Raw genomic sequence first — 16,156 nt, 5'->3', positions numbered from 1 at the left:
GCTTCGTACATTCATTAACACATGGTAAAATACGTGGAATACGTGTTCTCTCGGTCGAGATATAAATCCTACAAAATTTCGCTTTACGATCCAGAGTCGCAGCATTCGAGTCGAAAGGAAGTACTCTCGCGTTAAAGATTTTTCTTTCCAATGTCACAAAGAATGTCAAGTTGCTCGTGTTCGCGCGTGGATCACTCGTCGGCGGTACAGTTCGTTATTACTCTACATTTTTACGCTATTAAAAGCTTTTGGCTAATACATTATACAGGTCACCGTTAATAGATTGAAAGCATCGAGTACTTTAACGCGCCGCAGCCTTTGAAGACTTGCCATCCATTACGATCACTTCCTTCTATTGGCAATTAGAGAAAATTCCTCGCGTCCCTATCCGAAATCCAAAGAAAAGTTTGGAGACGTATGTGAATCTGAAAAATATATATGCGTCAAAATCGAAATTCTCGTATCAGGGAACGTTGTTTCTTTCTTTTTCCCTCTCTCTCTCTCTCTATCTCTCTCTCTATTTATCTATCTTCCTGACTAGACGCGTCCTAGAAAAGCCTAAGAGGATTTGATTCTGGATAAGAACTGTTGTAAACGGGATTTGAAGCGATAATACGCTCCGACGAACATCTCGGGAAATTTCGTCGCCTACTCGCCTCCAAAATCGCCAGGTCTTCTTCTAGTTTTTGTTGTCTTTCGAACACGTATGTGTATATACATACATGCATATACGCAAGTGTTAAACATGTACATGCATACATATATATATATATATATTTAGAGACATCCCTATATACATTGCCATATAAGAGATGTAAGGAATATGAGTGTGCATCATATATATATATATATATATATATATATATATATATATATTGTGTCTTTATAAATTTGGCACGCTCGCTTTGGGAAGGCAGGCACGGCTCCGGGCAATGTTAAATTTCTCCTGCGCGTGATACTCTCGGCCGAGCTACTTTACATGCTGTGTTGAGAATTTGCCTACGTACGTATACACATATTTAGATATGAGAACATAAGAGTATCGCTAGAGAGAGAGAGAGAGAGAGAGGAAAAGACACGTTGATCCCTCGGTAAAGATAGTTCTAACGACTTGAGCGCCATGAGAACGACGTCAAAATGGTACTTTGACGTCATCTGTGGAAAAGTGGATCCAAATTTTAGTCACGATAGTTCGTTGCGAAAGCGAAACACATCCTAGAAACCAAAGTATAAGATCTATGATAATATCCTTAAAACATAACGAAGAACGATTCGCAGGAGAAAAGAAAACTCTCTTTTTATACAAGCATACGCCTACATATATGAATATGAAATACATTTTTATTTAGAAATTATGCGTCAGAGTCAAATCATACTTTAAAATTTTTTTTCAAGTATTTTTACTTTGCTCGTTTCTTTGGGAAAATAACACATCTGTAGATCAAGAAAGTTATGGGAATTTAAAAGAGAGATCTAACAAAATTCTAACTATTCGATGATACAAATGTTAGATACTTAGTCGTTCTTTGAAGGCGCGTTAAATAGAGCAACGAATAGAGCAACGTTACGACGTAACTAACATCGACTCCTCTGCCCTTTACAGAAATTTATTTATTAATGTTTTTACATTGGTAAGGATCTTCAGGAAAAAAAAAGAAAATCATGAAAAATTTTTGGCACGTGCTGACGTTGCGATAAAACTTATTGCAGTTTATCTTCCGATCCATTTACCTCACGTAGAGGATAAAAATCTGCTCGACAAACGCAATTCTTATTCCTCGAATGAACTTTCCTCGTTTCTGTTTTCTGTGAAGATTACGTCGGACACGTAATATCTTTAATAGAGTCTAATCAAACCTGCCGGTAGCTTCACGTTCTTTTTTCCCTGAGAAAGTAAGAAGATCAAATTTGGTTTTAACGACATTGCTCGTGGAACGAAGGGCCGATAGTAGGAAGAAAATCAAGAAAAACCTCCATTAGGTTGAGAAGAAAACGACATAGCCGATTTGTTTCGAACTCTCAAGAGACAGATCGAAATTGACCGAAATGAATAAAGTCGAATCGACACGAACGTTTACTTTTTCGTAAGATGTACAAATCCATCGAAACTTATCTTTTCTTCTTTACGTTCCACTCTTTGTCCCTACGAGAGAACTCTTTTATTTTAATAAATAAAACTTATATCTTTCTTTCCTCTATCAAAGAACCTGTTGCGCATGGCTCGAGATCATAACTGTTTCAATAGAAATAGTTTTAGTAAAACGAGTAACGTCTTAACGCAAAAGCAAAACCACAAAATCGACGAACGTCGAACGACGTAGAACACGTTGGTAAAATTATGATCGACGATGCGAATAAGAGAAAATTAAATCGCAACGTGTTTCGAGTTCACGTTGTCCATTCTTGGAACGCAATTAAACTGATATTAGGAAATTATTCATGTGTATTTAAGCAATGACTGTAAGAAAAAATATCGGAAAAAGTTTAAAATAGGTAGATGGTCAGTTTGGAAGAAAAAAGGCAATAAAAGCGTATCAGACAGTAGTTATTAATGTTCCTCGTTTTATATACAATCGAGTAATAGTAAGATAATCGTTTTTCAACCTTTGCCCCCTCCTTTCCTCCAATCCTTTTATTTTCTCAAAACACAATAGCATAGAAGTAAACGGCATTTATCCTTTGTTTCCACTTGTTACGAACCGATCGATGGCAATCTGGTTTTTATGGTTTTCATTTATAGTTCGGCGAATTTAATTGCAAGCTAAAGTATGAGTCAAGAGGAGATAGAGATACAGGGAGATAGAGATAGATAGAGAGAGAGAGAGAGAGAGAGAGAGAGAGGGGGAGAAAGAGAGAGAGGGAGAAAATGAGAAAAAGAAAGTTCAACGGGATGGATTACGCTCGTTCCTCTTCCGTCTCTCAAATAACGTTCATGAAAATAACAGAACGTAGAGGACAAGTGACATTTCACACTTTTCTTGCTTTTATTAACTTCCAGGACATCCTGCGAGAGAGGCTTCCGATTACGTTAACTGCTTGTTCGATAGGAAATACGAGCAAAAAAAAAGCATACGTAGTAATTCAATGAGAGAAAGAGAATATTCGAAAAAATAAAGAAAGGAAGATAAAAATATCCGACAAGAATGTGACCAATTATCAAAGAAGCCTCTCGTTCGATCAATGATTGCATTTAAAGATCCAATGAGATGAAATTTTCTGTAATAAAACATATCACAAAAAATAAATTAATTTCCGTAACCACTTAGACGGATTCGTAAAATTTTCAAGGAGTTATGGCATTGCATATTAACGAGATACGCGTTTGGAATAATCGTCGAAGGAAAAACACTATTGCACTTTTCGAGCTTTGGCCGATAAGAAAAAGCGTCTAAATTGATTAATCGGACTAGTCGACGTGATCCACATAAACGAATGTCAATCGATTCTGTATCAGATAAAGACATATCGATAAAGTTTTATGAGAATCCTCCGCCTTCTTTTTCTTTCATTTCTTTTTTTTTCTTTTTTTATTTTCTTCTTTACCTTCCACGAACTCACGTACGTTTGTTATTTTGTAATTCAAAATACACATATATCAGACAAAAAAGCTTTTCAAGCATACATACCTTTGCGATTCGTTTTTTAGTTGCGCACATTGAATCGTTTTTTATTGAAACTACACGAACGCGCGCGCTTATGTGCGTGTACATGTGTGTGTGTGTGTGTGTGTGTGTGTGTGTGTGTGTGAACAGAAATTGCGCTCGTGAAAAATTCAAGAAAAATAAATACATACACGCACACACAAACATTTACCATTCGTTTCGTTTTAACTCGATTGACGTTTATTTCATTCCTTTCGCGCAATTGCAATGCAAACGATCGAGAACTATGCGCGTCCGTCAAAGGCAAAAAGAAAAAAAAAATTGAGAAGCCCTGATTCGCGCTGAGTATATTGAAACCATCGAACAACTTACCATTGCCATTGTTTATCACTTTCATGAAGACCCGCGAATTTCTGTCGGGCGAAATTCTAAACGAGTTTCGAATTGCATTTGATTTTTTTCTCGAATTATTCGAGAGATCGAAATTCAAAAGATTTAAATTCATAAAATTCTTCAATCAAATAAGAACGAAAAATCGATGCTTTAACAATAAGAAGTGAAAAAGTCACGACTGAAAACGTACGTGAGCATATACAAGACGAGGATAGTTTTGTACATACTATCAACGTAATCTATAAGCACGCTAAACGAGACTCTTGTCGTTGAGAAAAGCAACAGAGATGGAGATCAGTTGGAATCATTTGCTCACATTTACAACCACCATTTAGACCGAAAAACGCATCGTAAAACGTGTGTATTTTTTGTTTGTTACTCAATTGTATACGTTGTCTCTTTATTTATTCATACACATTGTTATTTGAACATACGAGAATTAAAGTAATTAAATTAAATTAAAAAATTCGCTTTTGATGATAAAAAAAAAAGAAAAAGAAAAAGGAAAAAAGAAAAAGAATGTAAAGTACGTGGGAGATTGGCCATTTCGAAAAGAATTCTCTCTCGCCTCATCCGGACCGAGTTTTTCATTACAGGAAAAGTATTTTCAACATCGATCTTCGATATCTAATAATCATCTACCAGAATATACAAATATCGCTTTGTATTGTGATAATATATCATTTTCGTGATATTTAACAAAAAGAAAAAATAATGAGTACGTCGAATCGATCCTAAAATATCAATATTATTTCTATTTCTATTTGATCTCCAGGGAGGTGTCAACTACGATATATAATAGTTAGATTAGCCGACGGAACGGTCAATAATTCGTACAAGAGGCGTTCCAAATTAGACGAGTGTTGTGAATTATGATATACATAAATCCCGCCGTGCAATTCAGCTGTAACATTAATGCTCGTGGTTTGTTAACACTCGTGCGTATCCGAATTGCGAGTAAAACGATAAATTATTTACATTCTTCCTAAAACAAATGGGTGTTCATTTTAAACGTTTCAAAAATAAGGATATTATATTTTTTTAAATCTATACAAAAAAAAGAAAGGAAAAAGAAATTTGTACAAGTAACGAATACCTCGTATGGCATCTGTTTAGTTATCAAGCTAAATTCTAAAAATTTATATAGGCCAAAAAATATTCTAAAAGCACATCGTCATGTCGTTTACTCGCTCAACTCGAATTCAGAGATTATATTTTTTACTTTCATTGATTTTCACGGTCTCGTCGTTTCTTAAATTATTTGAAACAAAAGTAGATGAGTATTCGGTACTGATGCCGTTGAAAAAGTTAACATTTTTTTTCCTCCCAAGGACATCTGTGATATTTCTTTATATAATTATATTTTTCTTCGAGGTGTAAGAACGATACGATAAAAACGTGCCATCTTAAATTAAGGGATATTAAGGGATAATAAGGATCAGCAAACCGTCAAAGCGGTCCCTTGGTTCGAACAAAAAATATCCCAAGTAATTTCGGAGATAACCATCTGTTATAGCTACTTTTTGCTGTCACCGAAGGTACACCAAACTTTTCCGAATCATTCCTAAAGAGTTGATTTTAGATTGAATTTCCTTCCTTTTGATCAACGAAGAACGAACTTTTGGGGTAAATGAAAGGACGTCTGAAAAATTCAAAACGTTATAAAAGATTCTATTTCACGCTTCATTCGTCTTATAGATAAAATCATTAAATCGAGAAGCACGATAATCGTGGAAAGTTTAACTATCGCTATCACTAATGAAACTTGCCTTTGATTGCTTTAAAGTTTCTTAGATGTAACAGACGTGAACATTCTCAACGTAACGAAACAATTTTCGACGATAATCGTGGTATATCATATTCCTTCTGGGAATCGAAACTACAAGATATACTTAACGCTTAATACGAACGTAATCATGCACTATTTCAATATCGGAAAATAATTTAACGAGGATGCTATTAATTCAACGTTTTGATTCGAAAGATCAATAGAACGACGCTTCGACCGATAGAAATGAAATTGTCAAAATCAACAAGCTGCAAGTAACGCGCAACTCGAATACGCTTAAGGGCTTATCTATATTAAAAGTGAGATGTGTTGTTGAAAATAATATCACGTCGGCTATGGGTTCATTTTTTCAAAAAGATTCATATCAAAAATATACGAAGTATATTTTTTTTCATCTTTTCGCTTATAACGCGCTTCTCTCTCTCTTTCTCTCTCTCTCTCTATATATATATATATATATATATATATTTCCTACTCTCTACTTGTCGTAATTAAACCGAATTACGTCTTTCGTGCTCGGGCCAACGATTTGCAAAAAAGTTGGTCCGCATTTAAAATATGTTTGTCGCTATAATTAAATACAGTGAACAGCATTTCCTACGCCTCGTTATCGTTTGTGCGACTACATACATACATGTACGTACTCTTAAGCCGTTCTTCGCTCGTAGCTTAAACGAACCATCGAAGTGCTCTCTCTCCACGCAAGCTCTTTTACCTACTGGCGAATCGCCAGTCCTTTAATATACCCAATTAAAAAACCACTTCCCCTCGTTTCGTCCTTGTAGACGCAGCGTTTATAAACCACGAAATTGAGCTTGACATCGAATTAAGGCGAAGCTACGTACGCGAATAAAATGCTGAAACAATTGAGAAAATAAAATTTTTTCATTTTCAACCAATTTTTAAAGAACATTTCATTATAACCGAAAATGTTGTTTTCTTTTAAGAAAATCATTTCAAAAAGTCGTATATCGATGTCTTGTTCCTTTTCCTCCCATACAAGCGAATAAACTGTAGAAATAACATTTATTATTATCACAATTCTTTCCATTTTCCAATCAATTGTCGTTCTTTTCTTGCGCTGTAAGTGAAAGTATATTATTAGATTTCATTATCGTATCGAAGGTATCGTTCGAATCAGCAACAGGTTCTAAAATCTTTGCAAGATCGTTTCCTTGGATCTTCGGGAACAACAATAAATGTATATCGTGTTTCTAGACGGTTCCCTCCAACGATATAATTGTCACTGATCTTTGAGTCTTAGAAAGAATATCTTCCTTTTTATATAAGCTGCTGAATAAAATAGAATGCACGAGTAAGAAAAGCTAGAAATAAAAGATGACAACCATGTGTACGATGCGTTTTACGAGGAGGAGAAGGAGGAGAAGAAGAAGAAGATGACGAAGAAGAAGAAAGAACCGAACCTTGTAGCGAAGCGTTCATCATTCAAGACTGGAAACAATAGGCATTCTACTGTTCGAGTGCATCCATCCGAGTATGCTTTTCCTGCAATCTTACGTGATTCGTAATGGACGAACATGGTCGAGATGGTAGAAAACTGGAAAGATACTTTGTTGGTAAGTCGGCTGATTCAAGATTGGATACGTAAGAACCGAGAAAAAGAAAGAGAAGCACGGAAGATAGAAAGACGGCAAAAAAGACGGCAAATAAGAGCTGAGATCAAGGGTAGGGAATGAGAGAGAGAGAGAGAGAGAGAGAGATCCAGAGGGCGTGGACGAAAAGTTGAAAAATCTGCCTTAATAAAGGAGCAGCCATTATCGCGGCGAACGTGGCCATTGTTCGACGGACGAAAACGTTTCGTGAAAATTACCAGCAATTAAACCAATGCCGTTTGGCAGAATTGGCTATAAAGAGTGGCACAGCTTCGTGATTACACAAGTAGATAGGATAAACCTTATCTAAAACATATTGTAAGAAGAGCCTCCACTCGTCCTCTATCTTTTTTTCATTTTTTAAGAAACTTACATTTTAAACTTAAAAAATGTCGGTCGATGAGTTCTAATTAGAATTGTTTAACTCGGTCAAAGATTCAACTACTCACCGTCGATGTCGATCTCCTGCAGCATCGTATTCAATTCCTCGGCCCTGGCGAATTGTCCCAAGGAACGCATCACTCGTCCGAGTTCTTCTTTCGTAATATTTCCATCGCCATCCTTGTCGAAGAGATTAAATGCTTCTCTAAACTCTGAAAGGGTTTATTTGAAATATTAAATGCCAATCAAAGAGACCCTACCAATTATAAGCAAATTAATTTTACACCGAATTAAATGAATCTTGATATTAATTAAAGTCGATATCGATTCCACTAAAATAAAGATTTCAACCACTCTAAAAGTCATCAAGCTGTTTGCCGTGAGTTAGTTTTACTTAAACTTTTAAACTTTTCTGAAAAGTGAACCCTTTAGAGAGAAGAGGAAAAAGAAAAGATTACATATAAGGGAATCGAGTATCGAGTGACTACTCGACATTATCACGTACACGCGTAGCTTCGCTCGAGAAGATAGTGGTAGTTTGTGTAATTGTTCTCTCTCCCTCTCTCTCTCTCTCTCTAGTTGAAATCCGATTCCTTCAGACTCCGAGCAAGCTCAGTTACATTTAGAGGGAGAGAGAGAGAGAGAGAGAGGGAGAGAAAGGAGCGTGCGTACCGGCCTCGAATTTGATCGAATGCACGAGAGAATAGTAGAGCGACTTCGGGTTGTTGCCCGAAGCAAATTCGACGAAGAGGAACTGAATTCGGATAGTCGATGCTCGAGTCAACCGTTTAATAGCCTCGTTTCATGAGCCATTGACTTTATGCGTACGTACCATCGACTCTTCGACTATGGAGTGCATCATGTCTCGGCATACCTTCTTCTTTCTCTCTTTCTCTCTTCTATAGGCACCCTCGTTTTTCTCAAGACCATTGTATACATATCCTTCTTATATCGAATATCTCGTCCGCAGGTCACGCGTGAGATTGGTATTCTAGTACCCTCATCGCCATTTACTTATGATAGCGATCGATCGAACGAAAACCAAATGAATAAATTTCTTCGACTAGCAAAACTTATACGAGTCAACATTCATCTTGTCTTCTCTTATTACTATTATCATTATTATTATTATTATCATTATTGTTGATGTTGTTGTTATTGTTGTTGTTATTGTTGCTACTATTATTATTATTATTATTATTAATATTATTGTAATAACCAAGATCAAGTTCGAGTGTTGCGACGCATCCGATACTCTGTAATAAAGAGACGCAACATATATATATATTCGTTGAGTTAACAAGTTTACACAGATGCTCTTATTCCCCTTGGGAGAACCGTACATACATACTCGTGATTCTCGTAGTCCGCGAACAGTCGAAGTAACTCCTTTCTACGGTAATCTTGAACGTACGTTATTGAAGACTTCTCTAGAGATTCTCATGTAACGACGAAAGAGACGACATTATTTCGAAAGACAACAATTTTCGTAAACTATAATCCAGGGTTTCGTCTACGCGAAAGTAGAAATAAATCATAAGAATAAAAAGCAACTTAATTACTTTTGTTATAAAACAATATTTTTTATTCTTATCCCACAAGCACATTATCGAAGTTAGACCGTAAAACTTTGTAACAATGATTCTCGGAAACTCTAATAGTGGGTTCCGTGTCTACGCGATTGAAAAAAACGATATTTAGGAATAAAAAAAGAAACTTGATTACTTTTGTTGTCCAACATTTTTTCTTCTCTCTACTCGTAAAACTTGTTATCGAAGTTTGACAAAAAATATTTAGGACACGATATATTCTTTATATATCTACATATGAATATAAAAAAGAAATTTATAGACAGCAGTTCTTTTCATTTTAGAAAATGGGAATTGGAACGAATGAATTTGTAAAGACGGGAATCACTTGTATTGTTATATCATATATGTTCCCTATCCCACACGAAATAGTTCCGATATCGATGAATAAGAGTACGATGTCGGTGACGTGGAAAAATCAATCGGCGATCGCAACGATTAGAAGAAATATTCCCTCGTATCGTAGAAGCGATTCGTTTATCGAGATAAAGCGAACAAACTTGGCAAATTGAAAGTGAAGAGAAATCTCTTGATCGTCTATAAATGAATTGTTAATTCTTAGAAAACAGCGATATCTCACGCGGCGAATTTAATTTATCGCGCTTTCAAATCCCACCCGTCTCAACTTGTCGCGTTTTAATAATAATCCTTTATAATTCTATTTCCAAGTCGTGCGAGAGACACGTAACTCTTTAACGCTTTTATACATCACACGTCGGAAATTCTATCAACGTAATTTCAACGAAGATAGAAATCGTCTTTTATATATATATATATATTTTATTCAATAACATTTAATAGCGTTTAACGCGAAAACGTAGGATACGTTGTCGATTCGGTTTTATTAAATAATTATTTTTATGAGTTTCGATTTATGACCCGATCGAAGTTCAACTGAATGAGACGGAAAGAGAGAGAGAGAGAGAGAGAGAGAGAGAGAGAGAGAGAGAGAGAGCTGCATTTAGCTTCGCCTTTAAAAACAATCGAGATACGTAAGACATCATAAAGTAGTGGCTCGAATTTCGATGATATCGTAATGTAATGTTGCTTTCGTTTTACGAAATAAATTTTTAATAATAATTACATCGAGTAGTAGCCGGAATACTCACGATGATCGTACAGCTCGATCTATGTTGAATAATATCGTAAGCAAGAAGAGAAGATTCGAATGAAGCTATACATAAATCAAACTGTACGTGATCGACCAGTTATTAAACGTAGACACTATGAATGCGTAACTAAGAAATTTCAGTCCCCACTAGTAGTTTGTCATCGGACATTAATATCAAGAACGTTAATAAATTAGGATCTTTATGATCTAAGAGTAACTCACCCCTCATCTGAGACTTCGTTATAGCCGTGATCTTTCTCGGTTGAGCAGCCAATTTCTGGGGTGAAGCTGGAAACGACATGAGAGCATTCGAAGACAATTTCGTAGGGTCCGTCATCGGTACGACAGTGGACGAGGAAGAGGAGGAGGACGGGAAAGCTACGTCGCTTCCACCACTGTTCTCTCCTTTAACATCCTGCACCTGCACTTGCGATTGCACTTGCATCTGCGACTCCGTCGAACCGATAGACGGAACGATCGTGTCCGATTCCTTCGAAAGGACGGATAATGGCGGCGACGTAATCGCCGATGTTCTTGTCGCCGTCGTCATCGTCGTCTGCGTTGTCGATACGATTGTCGTCGTTCTTACAGACATCCTCGAAGGACATTCCCCCGTTTTTTCCTCTCCGCCAGTCTTTCCTACCACCCCACTGTTCTGCCTCGTCTGCAAATTCATCGATAGATTGGTCGATCAAATTTTCTTCTCTTAGAAAAAAAAAGAAAGAATATATATATATATATATATATATATATATATATATCTTTCCTCGCAGATTAAGGAAAGTAATGAAATATCGGTAGATCGAATTTCCATAAAATTTTGAAAGGTCACCTACGCATGGAGAAATGTTCGAATTAAATTAATATTAATTAAGCCCTCTTTTGATTATACTCGTACTCGTGGATCACCGAGAGAGAATTTCGCTCTCACAGACCCGCTATCTATTACGAACATGAGTTTCTTTTTTATATGCGAATAATGAAATGGATGGATCTATTTTCATAAAATATTGTTATTTCTTTAGATAGGTAGGACGCGACGAATTATAAAGAGAAACATATTTACATAAATTTCTGCAAAAATCGTATCGAAAAGAAAACGTTCTTGGTAATACAAAAGGGAAAAAAATAAAGCACGAATTTGCCATGAATTAGCAGCACAGCTCCCATCGGACGAAAAGCATAATTAACCTCACGGAATTCTCCATAACTCTAGAAAGTTTTCTCACTTAATAGGAAGGTACCTGTTGCCGAGAGAAAGAAAGAGAGAGAGAGAGAGAGAGAGAGAGAGAGAGAGAGAGAGAAAGTGTGTGGGGAGGATGTAGGAGAGAGCAAATATTTTTAATTACGCTGCGACAGATGTCCTACACGTACCGTATAGATCATTGTAAAAAACAATACCATTATATAATACTATAATACAATAAATGGACATTATGCGTATAGTTTCTAGTCTGGTACGTCTACGATAAACAGTATCGATGGAAAATCGACAGGGTAACAGTAGAACGAGACACCAGAAATAACAAGGATAGATACTACTCACGTTGCAAGTCGATCGTGAAAGCAAATTAATCGCCAACGCGATCGTCACCGAAACAACGATCAACGTCGTTCGTTGAATCGAGTTAGGCGCATCGATCGAGCACCGATCGGAGTAAATCGAGTTCGGACGACGTGACCGGAAAGGTTCCACATCCTTTTAGGTAGCATGTAGGTGTTCTCTCGTTATCAGTCGTGTGCTGTTCAGTTTCCGGAGAAGACAAGTTTGTCAGAAGCTAGTTCGATCGAAATAACGTAGAGTACTCTTAGTCCGATAATGAGACCGAACAATGTCGGGTAACCTATCTTCGGATGGGTCATTTTCAGCATTATCATGAATGAAATTATATTGATAAAATGTAGGAAATATGTAGGAAATAACTTAGTAAAGCGATTCCGAACGTGAAAGCGTTCATCTTAAGAAAGATATCTAATATACTCGATATCGATTCTATTACATCGATGATATCCAAGTGTGCAGATGAAAAGAGGGCATTTTCCCCTTTAAAATGGTGTTTCTTTCGTGTCTCTACGACTTTCCGTTGCGGAGATATAATCGTTTAATATTTCGTCATTCATGATTCCATTAGCCCGCGCTGGGGCCACTACGTACTGATCGTAGTACTACGTAGTACTACGAAACGTAATACGTAAAAATACTATTTACTACGAGTTTGCGTAAATTCCAAGAATTTATATAGGTCAGTGGATCAAAGACTTTTATGAAAGAAATTATGTAGGTCACTGGATTATCGTAAATATAATTTATTAAAATCGATATATCTTCGGAACTAATAATCGTAGAGACTTCAAACCAAGACCATTTTAAAGGACATCTTTTTGTTTATTTTTTCGTCACATTGTTAATAATTATTAACAATTTGTTATAAACAATTTCTTATAAAAAATTTCGTACCAAAATTTTTTTTTTCAATCAAAAACTAGAGAGACAAAGTTTTATTTCTTTTCTTACTATATTAGCAATAATTAGTTAACAATTTGTTATAAACAATTTTTTATAAACAATTCGAGAGAAAAATTTTTTTTCAAATTTACTTTTCCCAATAAAATTCTTTCTACTTTTTTATCATACTAATAATTATTTAACAAATTGTTACAAACAATTTGTTATAAACAATTTTGACAACAAATTTTTTGCCGATATTTTTTAAGTCGATATTTTTAATTGTGTCTTTATTTTCTTACCGCATCATTTTCAATATGCTATATTAACAATTGGTTATAAACAATTTGTTATAAACAATTTTATAAAAAATTGCTTACGATATAACTTTTTTATGAAAAATTTATATTTATTTTCTTACCGTGCTTATAATCGTTTAACTATTTATTAGGAACAATTTGTTATAAACAATTTTGATACGAAATCTTACTTTTTAATTAAAATCACTTTCTCCCTCCCTCTCTCTCTCTCTCTCATTCATTCATTGATTCATTTATTCTTTATTTCTCTTTCATTTATTCTCCATCTCTGTTTATTTTACATTCTTTTTCTATCTTTGCTCAAGTGTCAGAAACAGAAGAGAATCTCTGAAAAACTTTCAATTCACATCTTCAGCTTTAATCTAATATCGACGTAGCGACTTTTAAATACAATGGAAAACACGACGGAAGTCAATACGAAAAAAGTGACTCGAACGTCGGTAGGTAGGACCGATTTATCAAATTCGCAACCGCGAATTCAATCGAACGACGTTTTCGAAGATTACGATTTGTCTTTTTTTATCATAGTTCTCTGAAACTTTTGTATGCTCGGTGAGAAAAAGAACGGAGGAAGACGAACTGAGGTAGAAAAGTATTTTCAAGAGAGGACTCGATAATGCAGACCACTGTGATGAGAGTTATCGAGTTTCTTCGTTTTATACGCGTTTCTTCGCATATTTTGAGATAACGTTAACGTATCGATCGTGTTCTCATTAAGGTCAAGCGTTAACCAACAAATAGAAAGAAAATTCCTCTCTTCTTTTCTAGCTCCGCAAATTACATTCTCTACCATGGAACGTCAGCCCCCGATGTCGTTCTTACGAATACGAAAGGAAGTCTACTTTCTAGTGTGCCTTGTGATCGTTGAGTTATCGAGAGGAAAGTTCTCATTCTAATGTTTAAGCGGATGCATCGATAAGCTACGAAATGCACTTTTAAATCATTTTTAACTTAATACGTTTATTATATTTGTTAAATAAATTGTATAGTACATAATGGCTATAAAATTATAATAATTATTAAAAAGGCATAATATATAAATGTTTCAGTATAAATACATCGTAATATTTTGTTTCTTTTTGTAGAACGTCTTAATAGAAAAATCAGATGAGTAATATTCCCAGCTTGTAAATATAAAAAACTTACCCTACTGAAGTCTCTCTTCCTCTCTCTCTTTCTCTCTCTCTCTCTCTCTCTCTCTCTCTCTCTCTCTCTCTCTCTCTCCTTTTAACTATCGTCAAGATTTTCGTAGGACGATCGGTAATGCTTGCAAATAGAATGTGACAGGAAGAGAGACACGAGTCGCACTAGCTAGATACGTGGTATATCAACCATGGCCTTCTTAACCTCCGGCTGGCTCTTAATTCCTTACCGAATACTTCACCATCCGACAGAAACTTCATTAACGCCAACGACGACACTAATCGCTTTGCTTGGTATCCTCGATCTCCCCACCAATCTCCCATACACCTTCTCTCTCTCTCTCTCTCTTAGGTCAAATAATGGGAGGGACAAATGATCGCGCAGGAGCGTAGAGATCGTCGAACAATTTGTGTTTTTCTTAATCGTCAACGATCACGTTCTATCGTTTTTTATCTCCTCGACACTGCAAGAATCGAAAATAAAACAAACCCGACGCGAATAATTCTTTCTTTGGACAAATACTCGTCTAAGTTGCATCGTTCGTTCATGCATACTAATCGAAAGTATTTCCAAAAACTCGATTATTCCCTCAATTCGCATTTTTCCCGTTCGTCAAAGACGGCAAAAGATAGATGGCAAAAAATTCGAAAGACCGGCGAAAACGAAGAAGTGAATTAAAAAAGCAATGGCGAAAAGACGCTATTCGATCATACTGTCTCGTCATTTTAAGCAAAAAAAGCCAAGAGAATACGAAGAGTCGAGTCGCTATTTGAAACTGCTTGCGGCAGCGTTTATTAAACATTCAATGTGCGAACTCGCGATTAAGACGATGGATGCCAACTTATGAAATATCCGTCGGACGTGTCGGTTTAGATTTTTCATGGAAGCTACAAATTTATTAACTTTTTTATTCGACGTATTTTTCTTCTCTATGCTAAATGAGGGGAAAAAGATGAGAGAGAGAGAGAGAGAGAGAGAGAGAGAGAGAGAGAGAAAGAAATCAAACTAAAATTAAAAAAAAAAGGGGACTTGATATAATTCATAGCCGCGTGAAAAGTTTCCTTGGGAAGGGAACAATTTGTGGTAGATTAGTCGACCATAGATTTTTTTAAATATCCGACACGATTTTTAGATAAGTCACAACCATTGACTTTCGAGTAGCTCTTTAAATCACCAAGACTTTCCTACTGCATGGCTATTATAAAGCGCGTTCGATATGTACTCCTTTCCATTCGTTTCTCGGATAAAAACTCGATTTACGATAATTCTTAGCAAAGAGAGATAAGCGTGATATGGTGTGACGCGTCGTAAAGGGGATAAAACTCGTGAATTATCAGAGTGTCGAACCACGGTTTAATTAAAAATACATTGTCCAATCTAACTAATAAATTTTTTTTCATCCTGTTGATAGTAAAAATCTCAGAACAAGAGCTAATTGCGAGTGGTAATCTGTTCTCTCGATGAAGCAAATTATTCATGATTAAGCGATTAATATCCGCATGAACAAAGAGAGAAAGAGAGAGAGAGGGAGAAGGAGAGGGGGAGAGAGAGAGAGAGAGAGAGAGAGAGAGAGAGATGGGAAACGAGTGGGATGAACTCGTTAGGGCTGTGGCTGACCGCCTGTTTACTACCGAATTTGCTGGATGTACAATAGAACGTAATCTAAATGTTGACCAAAGTGGGTGCGTCATAAATTTTCTGTGAGGTCAAAACTAATCGCTTTTGTTCGTTCCCTATACTCTTTATCCTGGCAATAATTCAGGAAATTG

The 16,156-nt window shown here is 36.0% G+C and overlaps 1 protein-coding gene across 7 annotated transcripts in view; it reads right to left on the bottom strand.

Moving 5' to 3' along the window:
* LOC118448322 (calmodulin, striated muscle) overlaps positions 1-16,156 on the bottom strand; it is a 49,826-nt gene that overhangs the window by 15,033 nt on the left and 18,637 nt on the right. For 4 of the 7 annotated variants that reach the window (XM_085662924.1, XM_035881438.2, XM_085662923.1 and 1 more), the window contains exons 2-3: positions 10,701-11,142; positions 7,847-7,990 (exon numbers count right to left, since the gene is read on the bottom strand). In XM_085662924.1, the coding sequence (XP_085519050.1) occupies positions 7,847-7,990; positions 10,701-11,073 (517 nt within the window). In that variant the 5' untranslated portion in view covers positions 11,074-11,142. Of the gene's footprint in view, positions 1-7,846; positions 7,991-10,700; positions 11,143-14,390; positions 15,029-16,156 lie in introns of those variants that run through there. The other 3 variants (XM_035881439.2, XM_035881441.2, XM_085662926.1) reach the window with 3 other exon arrangements.

Source organism: Vespa mandarinia, chromosome 20 (assembly GCF_050613455.1).
Source record: "Vespa mandarinia isolate Hongniang chromosome 20, ASM5061345v1, whole genome shotgun sequence".
NCBI lineage: Eukaryota > Metazoa > Arthropoda > Insecta > Hymenoptera > Vespidae > Vespa > Vespa mandarinia.
This window is presented reverse-complemented; position numbering and strand designations above follow the sequence as displayed.